The sequence below is a fragment of the Notolepis coatsorum genome (genome assembly GCF_963971535.1).
Source record: "Notolepis coatsorum genome assembly, chromosome: 12".
Lineage (NCBI taxonomy): Eukaryota > Metazoa > Chordata > Actinopteri > Aulopiformes > Paralepididae > Notolepis > Notolepis coatsorum.
Window position 1 is genome coordinate 70,042,683 of NC_140176.1, and position 10,158 is coordinate 70,052,840.

Here is a 10,158-nt window from a genome sequence, read left to right on the forward strand (position 1 = left end):
GACGTGACCGATTTGTATAATTAATTAAACTGGACTTTGAAGAAGAAGTCTTTATTCATTGCACACATTGACAAGTGACACACACATGCAATGGGCGGCACACACAGGTACACACACATGATATTTCTTCTTTTTGGGTCGCCAATTAAATGTTCCTCTCTATGTTTGACCCATCCCGTCGTCCTTCCCCCCAAGGGCAGACGGGAGCCGACATGGGCTGCGGCGTGGGGCCACGCCCGGGGAACAATCCAAGTGCTCCTGTCCTTCTTCGTCATCGACGCGCCAACGTTAGTGATCTGTTCTGCATGTTTTCCCATTGGGTTTATCTTATCGGGAGGGGAAATGTTATTCATAACAGACATTAGACATTAGACATTAGACAACTTAGCATAATTTAAATTAACACGGAACAGGCATATGACAAGAAAGAGAGCCAAAATATTTTTGGATTCAAATAATTTTTTATTAAAATCTGCACACATACGGTACATAATAGCATCTTTATAACACTGAAATATAAAAGTATATATATATATATATATTTATATCACTATCCTGGAGAGATATCAAGTCAAGAAAACAACTTGTAGCCTAAGTAATAGTTGCTTTCTCTTTGTCAGAAAGAAAGAAAGAAAAGAAAGAACGAAAGAAAGAACGAAAGAAAGAAAGAAAGAAAGAAAGAAAGAAAGAAAGAAAGAAAGAAAGAAAGAAAGAAAGAAAGAAAGAAAGAAAGAAAGAAAGAAAGAAAGAAAGAAAGAAAGAAAGAAAGAAAGAAAGAAAGAATGGAGTCAAAAACAGGAAGGCCACAGTGACGGGTTGCCATTGAGACTGTGCATGTGAAGAAGGGTGGCAAACGGTCATGCGCACATGCACACACACACACACTCTCAAACACGCTCACACGCTCACACGCTCACACGCTCACACACACACACACACACACACACACACACACACACACACACACACACACACACACACACACACACACACACACACAGATAAGAGGCAAAGGCAGCAGATTGGAAAACAGAACAGCACAGAGGTCATTTGAACCAGGTGAACTAGCCTGAAATTCTCTTCACAATTAAAAACAACAGTACCAGGGTGTGAGGTTGTCAGGGATCATCCACAGGTCTCGTGTCATCGTTCTGTAACCGTGGCAACACACAGCCTCCAGCGCGGGTGTGTACCGCGGTGGCGTAGCGAGCTCCAATGAGAGTTAGCAGTAAACAAACGAACAAGCCTCTTCAAAACAAACAAAAAATAAATCTTGAAGTAAACAGGACGAGGTGGAGTGAGAGGGAGGGGTTGTTGGTTCCACGACACTGGATGATGACGTCGTTGATAATGTTGTTGTTATTTGGCACAATCTTGCTTGGCTGATTCACATGACCCTGATAATGATGTGAAACGCTTGCTCCCCGAAGTGGTGATGTCATCAAAGTGTGCCGATAAGGGTCAGGTTCTGTTCATTTGGACAGGCTCTTCCTTTATTTGCTCTACCTCCATCTGAAACACCCAGACACAAAACATGTTGAATTCTCTCTCCTCTCTCTCTCTCTCTCTCTCTCTCTCTCTCTCTCTCTCTCTCTCTCTCTCTCTCTCTCTCTCTCTCTCTCTCTCTCTCTCTCTCTCTCTCTCTCTCTCTCTCTCTCTCTCTCTCTCTCTCTCTCTCTCTCTCTCTCTCTCTCTCTCTCTCTCTCTCTCTCTCTCTCTCTCTCTCTCTCTCTCTCTCTCTCTCTCTGTACAAGGGGCTGAAAACGTATTATTATTATTTTTAATTATCTTTTTTTTCCCCTTTCTTTTTCCGTTTTTCTCCCATCCCAATGTTATATAGATATCCCGTCGTTATGCAAATTCCCAATCCCCTTCCTGGTCGTTGCGCACTCTACCCCCTACCGTCGGTCCAGGAGGGTGGAGACTATCACATGCTTCCTCCGACACATGTGTACCCAGCCCACCGCTTCTTTTCACCTGGCAGCGCGGACTCTCACTGGGAGAGTGTAACGTGTGGAAGGATCACACTACTGTACCTCTCCTAGATTCTTCCCTTGCTGTGCAGGCGCCCCGACCGAACTGTAGGAGCCGCTGTTTACAACGACCAGGACCCACCCTCGCCAGGTTTCCCACCCGCTAACACTGCCAATTGTCTTAGTAAGGACGGTCGGCCAAGCCAGAAGCACCACAACTGGATTCGATCCCACTGTCTCTGTGGTGGTAGACAGACGCTTAGTCTGCTGCGCTACCCGGCCGCTTTATTTAACAGATTGCAGAATGGGTACAATACAGTACGGCCTCAATACACACAATTGTTAAGGGGATGCAGACCAGAGAAATACGTTTGTCTTGTTTACATCAGGGTCCCCCATTTTCAATTCATAGTGACATTTATGACATACACAACATACATGACATCATGACATTTATGACATAGGGACATACATGACATACAGGTATATAGTACTGTTACATTTGTGACATATATGATATGCAAATATACAGTACTGTTACCCAGAGATCCTAACAGAAAATATTACATATGATGGGGAGGAGACTGTACATTAAGAGGGGGTGGGGGGTGGGGGGGTTTGGACATTTACGGTGGCCAGTTTCGAATTGCAGCCTCCCGTAGGTGCTCTTTAAGAGCGGTTTGAATGTGGGTAGGGATTAAATTTTTTTTACGGCTGTGGGTAGGGCGTTCCACATTGTTGTGGCATAATTGCGAAACGCGTTTAGTCCCTTGTTTGTGCCGAATCTGGGTTGCACATGATTTGTGGAACTCCCTCTGGTGTTGTGGGCGTGGTATTCACTGACCTTTGGGAAGTATTTCGACATGTACATGGGTACCTGAGTGGTGTAGTGTATCTTGTAGACCAGGCCATTGCAAGTTGCTGTACTCTGTCGTCTACTCTAAGCCATCCTAGGTAGTCAAAGTGAGCAGGGGTGAGGTGGTTTTAGGAGTAAGGTCAAGTAGTAGTCTGACCAGTTTGTTTGTGATGTTTGTAATCTTGTTTTTAGCGCCTTTGAGGTGCTTTGGTAACATGAGGTGCAAGCATAGTCGTAGGACCCTTGAATGAGTGCTCCAGCCAGAGTCTTCAGGGTATTCTTGTTTACCAGAGGGAGATCCGGTAAAAGAATCTAGTTCGTTGGTTGACTTTTTCGATTACATTGGATGCCATTTTGTCACAGGAAAGATTTGCCTCTAGGATGGAACCCAGGTATGTAATTTCATCTTTCCTTGTGACAATATTGTCACCCACTGTAACAGAGAAGCCGTCGGTCTTGCTGAGTTTGTTATTTGATCCGAAGAGAATGGACTCTGTTTTACCCAGGTGTAATGGTAGTTTGTTATCAGCGAGCCAGGTGCAGATTCTGCCGAGTTCTGTTTTTTCAACCTGTAACTTGTTCTTGTCAGAGACCAGCAGGGATGAGTCGTCCGCGAACAAGAACAAGTTGCAGTCACAAGCTGACGACATGTCATTTACATAAATTAGGAACAGTAGCGGTCCTAGTATGCTTCCTTGTGGAACACCACAGCTCACTGTGAGGGGGGGGGGGGGTAGAGTACCGTTTACCTCCACCATCTGTTCTCTCCCCTCAAGGTAGGATTGCATCCAGCTCACTGATAGACTATCAAAACCAATTGCTTTTAGCTTGTCAATCAGAATGGAGTGATTGACATTGTCGAAGGCCTTTTGTAGGTCCAGCATGACCATTGTCCACCTATTGTTTGATGTGGTCGTTCAAATAGAGAAGGCATATGTGTCAGTGGAGTGGGATGTTCTGAAGCCAGATTGGAATTCGTAGATTCGATTTTTTTCCTCAAGGTACTTTTCGACCTGTTCGTAGACTATTTTTTCCATGACTTTCGAGATGGAGGTAAGAATAGAAACAGGGCAGTAGTTGCCTGGGTCTAATTTGCTGCCCTTTTTGTGCAGGGAGGTCACTCTCGCTCACCTGTAAACAAAGGCGGATCCTCTTCTCCTCGTCCAACTCACTAGCCAGCTGCTTCATCTCCTGTCTAAAAAACATAGAAACATGTCAACACTTGGATGTGCGCGCACACACACACACACACACACACACACACACACACACACACACACACACACAACACAAACAAAAACACACACACGTACACATACACACACACCTGTGCTGGCTCTTCAGCAATTCTACAGAAGCTCTCAGGTCCCGGAGTTGGTGTCTGAGCTCATCCATAGTGGGCGGGGTTAGTGGAGATGGTCGGAGCTCAGGGGAGGGGCTTAAAGTGGAGGAGGAAGGAGAGGAGGGGCGATGGCCTGGACTGCTGGGTGGAGGCAGCACTGCGGGCTTGGGGGGCAACGGAGTCTTACTGTCAGGAACCTGAGGGCGCACGCATACACACACACACACACCCACACACACAACACACACACAAACATATATCATTAGTTAGATATCATTTGTTAAACTGGCTTGTTCAAAATGCAGTTTATGCGATTTTCAGTAATGAAATACGTATATACAGTATATAGTTATCACAATTTTTTTTTTAAAGTGAATACATTAAGCAATGAAGCAGCTCCTCTGTGAAAAGTCCTTCCTCACAGCAGACTGCTTTGCCCACTACAGTGCTGTATGTAAGCACACTTTTAACTTATCAAAGACATTACATTTGATTTCAGACCCAATTATTAAAAAAAAAAAAAAAATCCCAATATAAATATAAATCCCTTATGTAATCAATGCCAGTAGTGGGCCTGTATATAAGGGTTAGATGTTTATACTAGTAATGGCTGTGTCTGTGCAATTACCTAGGACAACACAACACTCACTTTTCAGGGAGACCTTGAAAATCAATTGGACAGCACCCTCTGCTGGTGGTTTAGGAAATGAGGCGAGGTAACACTAGTAAAGTCACTATAAGGATTTAATATACAGTTCCCCTTTTAAATAATTTCCAATTATTTGTTGCCTTACACTACAGCCTGAAAATAAAACATTAAATCAAAATGACACATTTATTTACACAGTGTACCCTACAAAGTAAAAAAAATCTAAATCTCTGAAGTGAATAAGGCAAATGTGATTTAGGCCACTCAAGCACATTCACTTGTTTTTTTCAATGAAAGGTAAAAACCTCCTTCCCAGTTTCAACTTGCAGAGAGCAGCATGCTTATTGAGAAATGTCTCTTGTGTTTTGCTCCAAATGTCAGACACCAGTGTTCTACCCCGACACGTGGCCCAGTCCAGGCTGATGAAAAACATCCCTATAGCAGGATGCTGCTGCCACCACAATGATTTATGTGCTGTGTTGGATTTTCATCAAATGTAAAATTTAGTATTTAGGCCAAAAGGCTCTATCTTGGGCTGCGGTTACACTATCGCCAGTTTTCGTTTCGTTTTCAGGGTCAGTTTCGCTTTTCAGAACGCAACGTAATGGCAGGCAAGTTAGACATTGTTTTTGCCTCCTGAGCACAGTGATGTATATACATGTAGTACAATGCCAAAGCAGTAGGTGGCAGTAGGTGGCGATGTAGTTCAAACATGAAGGCAATTTCAACCAATCAGAAAAGTTGAATCTGCCAATACACTTCCTGCTAAAAATCAACAATCCACCATCTTTAAATGCCTCGCGTGAGCCATTTAGCCAACGTAGCATTTATTTTTCAGCAAAGAAAGTGCAATAAAAGTGCATAAACGTAAAAGTCCAGCGACGATATGCGAGTAACCGGACGTATTTAGGAGACGCACCGATATCCAACCGACCATTTCCGGTTTGGCAACTCGCCGATCATCCACCAGGGGGCAGTATTGAAGCGTTGCAGAGTTGTGCCGAGTCCCACTGCATCAGACAAGGCTCCGTGAGTGAAATATGAATACCATGGCGAAAATATGAAATATGATCACAATAACGTCGTACGCCGTGGATTGGCAGAATTCGCATGAACTTGAAACACGTCATACAACGTGATTGGCGGGGAAAGTGTTAAAGGGTTACAATTAGAAAATGTAATGAATATTTTCTTTTTTTTTCAATAATTTGTGATGCCCATCACAAACACTGGAATGTGTGTGTGTGTGTGTGTGTGTGTGAGAGTGTGTGAGAGAGAGAGAGAGAGAGAGAGAGAGAGAGAGAGAGAGAGAGAGAGAGAGAGAGAGAGAGAGAGAGAGAGAGAGAGAGAGAGAGAGAGAGAATGAAGGACAATTGCTTCCTGTGTGTGTGAGAGAGAGAGAGAGAGAGAGAGAGAGAGAGAGAGAGAGAGAGAGAGAGAGAGAGAGAGAGAGAGAGAGAGAGAGAGAGAGAGAGAGAGAGAGAGCGAGAGAGAATTAAGTACATTTGCTGAAATACAGTTGTTCTTAATTTCTCACTTGCTATGTGAGAATGTTAGTTATTATGTTCTCAATGCCCCTTGCATTGTATGAATTGTGTGGAAGAGTTTGCTAGTTCTAGTGCTACCCCTTTGTACATTGTGGCTGTGTCTGACTGATTAGAGTTTTTGGGTGTGTGAGATTATGTGCAAAATAAATCAAGATATATTTTTTTAAGTGCCCCTTTAATATCTCAAATGCAACTGGCTGCTCATTTATCCTGAATCCAGTATACACATTCTAATTCTACCAAATTGGTATAATTACTTTGCCCTTAAATTCAATGAGGTCATTGTGAGATGATTTGGGTCAGTGGTGACCCAGGTTAGGGAACCCCTACTCTAATGCCTCATGGAGTATAGTATTTATTTTTTGTAAGATATTTTTTGGGGCATTTGTAAGTGCTTTTATTGACAGGACAGATGGAATTGGGAGAGAGAGAGAGAGAGAGAGAGAGAGAGAGAGAGAGAGAGAGAGAGAGAGAGAGAGAGAGAGAGATGGGGAGGACTGCAACACATGTCCCTGGGCCGGATTCAAACCCAGGACGTTGCGATTACAATGCAAGCGCATTTACGTGGCGCACCACTGGGGCGCCCGGAGTATGGTATTTTCATTGTGAGTCACTTACTGGTATATTCTTGTGTCAAGTAACTGGTAACTACAGTTTCCACAGAATGAGTTTATTCTGCCAGTCATGGTTGTACAGAGGTCAAGGTTGTGACATCCTGCTCTGTCCACTGGTTTGGGTCCATGTGACAGTTTCACAGGGCCTTCCTCAGATTGGCCAACAGTGTCCAGTAGTGACTGACTTCCTCAGTATTCCTCAGACTTCCTATTTTACTGTTATTTTCTCTTAAATCGACACTGTACAATTGCACACTTTATACTGTACACATACTGTATATTTCTGTTTATTTTTACTGTATATTTTATATTAGAATGTATATATATAACATAGAACATGTATATCCCGGACCGTATTTTATTCATAGTCTTATTCGTGACTTTTGTTTTTGACTACCTAATGTTTACTGTTTACTGTGAGCGATCTGTAGTGCCAAATGTCCCTCGGGATGAATAAAGTTCTATTCTATTCTATCTATGATCATATTGCAAATTATGAGGGGCAGGGGGGGTCTTAGACCCCGAATTACCTTTGAGCCCCCTGAAACAATCATAATAATCCACAACAATAATTATAATAATAATAACAATACATTGTATTTATATATGACAGAATATTACCAGTCCTGCAAATTTTGCATAAAACGCCTGTCGATTTCTTACAGAAAAAACTCACTTTGAGTGCTAATGTAATATAGAGAAACAGAGGTTTGAACACACTGAAATAAAATATTTGCTCCTTACTTTTGTGTTGACTTGTTGCCTGTTTTTGGGTTCCAGCTGAGAGCGAGGTAGGAGCTGGAAAACATAGCGTTCTATAGCCTGAAGTCTTATAGTCATACAGGTCCAAAGTTTATAAAAATCCACGAAAATGAGTGTTTTACAATTAAGATTTTGTAATGTGTGTATCGCAATAATTCAGCGGGATATCCAAAATGGCTGTCCGCTTCCATTCATTCAGACGCGCGAGTCAAAACAAAGAACTTGTTGGTCTTCTTCTGCCCCCTTCTCATTGCAATCAGTGCTCGTCTGGGATCGCTTTTGGAGCAGACACTCCTTGGCTACAATGGTGGTCAATAATTTTCACCACAGCGGTGACTGGTCAGTTCAGGACCGTTACAACCGGACGTGGTCACTTGTCTGAACGGCTTGTCAAATGACGCTCGCCGGATATTTCGTCTTGTAATCCGAAGCACGCAATAGGTTGAGTGTGGTCGTGACGATCGAAAGGCGGAAAATTTAACTCCTGCGTGAACTGTGCATAGCTGAATAGACTGTATTTTAACGTCGGCCATATGGTGGTACTTGGAGAGCCAGCTACGTTCTCAGGTGGTACTTGGTGTAAAAAGTTTGAGAACACTGCGTTTAGTGTATAATTGCTATTATTAACAGGTTATCAATCAATAAAAATATTGACATTTTTAGAATTTCCTTTCACTTGAAAGTTGTAGGGTACACTGTAACGTCCCCCCGGTCCTGCTCCACACCCCCATTTGTCTATGGACATTTTCCCCCCGTACTGCGTCACAACCCTCATCTGTCCATGGACATATCCCTTACCTGAACTACGGCTCTCAACACCAGGTGCCTAGTTCAGTGTATTCGCCTAGTTCAGTGTATTCATCTTTGTTATCTTTTATTTATTAATGTCCTGTCTGTCATCACCAATCTGTTGTGTATTCATCTGTTGTCTTTACTGTGCCCCATTGTCTAATTTAGTTTTGTCTCCTTGTGTCTGTATCTATGTGCTGTTTGGTGTTGTCATGTTTCTGTATATTTCCTGTTATGTTTCCTGTTTAGTCATTACCCCAGCTGTGTGTCATTTCACTAATCATCCTCTTGTCTCTAATTAGTCCTGGTATTTAAGTGTTGTCAACCCAGCTGTCCTTTGCTGGGTCATTACTTTTGTTTACTCCTGCCTGCTCTCTCCAAGTTCTCTGTGAGTTTATATCTGCAATTGGGTTCCACACACCACCATGCCAACCAAACATTCTGCTCGTAACAGTACACAGAAGTGGGAAAAGGTCAGATTCATTTATTTTATTTCAGGCTGTAAGACAACGAAAAGTGAGGATTTTTAAAGAGAGTCCAGACTTCAATAGGAGCATCGTAATAAGGATAGTAAGGTTTTACATTGATGGAGGGAACTGCTTTCCTCCTCAAGCCGTCCACAGGTCTGGAGGGAAGGGAGTCCTGCTCCTCCTTCCCTTTCTCCTTCTCTCTCCTCTCCTCCTCCACTGTGGGGGACTCCAGCAGGAGGTCAGGACTCGACATAGACAACTGAGAAAGAGAGAGAGAGAGAGAGAGAGAGAGAGAGAGAGAGAGAGAGAGAGAGAGAGAGAGAGAGAGAGAGAGAGAGAGAGAGAGAGAGAGAGAGAGATCATATCTCAGCATACCGTCAACATTTGTCTGTCAGCTGTATCCTGTTTAAGCTGCTGCGGTCAGGCAAGCGCCTACGGTCACACGCTGCAAGAACAGAGAGACTCCGACTCAGCTTCTTCCCCCAGGCCATCAGAACACTGAACACTGAACTCAATCACTTTAAACAAAATGTCACTTTAAAAAATGGAATCTTTAGAAACACTTTAAAAGAAGGAGGTACTGTATAGTTTAGATACATTAAGAGTCAACATTGTAAATTGTATATTACTTAGTAGTGTATATAAGAACCAGTTTCTCAGGAACCTAGCATGTCTTTTCTTTTACCATGCATATCTTGTGTTTTATCCATTTTATTTTTTCTATTTTATTTTTTCTATGCCTATTTTATTCTATTTTATTATTGTATTTTGCACAATCAATGCGGGCATGACCACCCGCATTTCACTGTATGCCCTGGTATGTATGTGACAAATAAACATCTTGATTCTTGATTCTGTCCCCCAGCCAAAAACAATTCACATCTAATGCCAAAAACTGATTTACATCATTTACAGTGTTTAGTTGAAGAATGGAAGAATGGAATTCACAATAGAGACAGCAAGTAAATACCAGCGAGTGGACCCAGAGCAGTCTCAGTTGAATGGGATTTTGCCATAAACATGTTGTACAAAATACAACTCTCATACTTTTCAATGACAGCATGCTGTACAACCACCTTGGGGTTGAAATGGTTTGCATATCAAGCTAACATATTTTAAATTGAAAATACGTCCATGGCCATTTAACCGAGACCGC

General features: G+C 42.7%; 1 protein-coding gene across 1 annotated transcript in view; it reads right to left on the minus strand.

Moving 5' to 3' along the window:
* Positions 1-621: 621 nt before the first annotated feature.
* Positions 622-10,158, minus strand: part of sh3kbp1 (SH3-domain kinase binding protein 1) — a 107,591-nt gene continuing 98,054 nt past the window's right edge. Inside the window, 5 exon segments of the mRNA XM_084326338.1 lie at positions 622-1,490; positions 1,492-1,512; positions 3,961-4,024; positions 4,157-4,368; positions 9,115-9,261. Of these exon segments, the coding sequence (XP_084182464.1) occupies positions 1,473-1,490; positions 1,492-1,512; positions 3,961-4,024; positions 4,157-4,368; positions 9,115-9,261 (462 nt within the window). The 3' untranslated portion in view covers positions 622-1,472.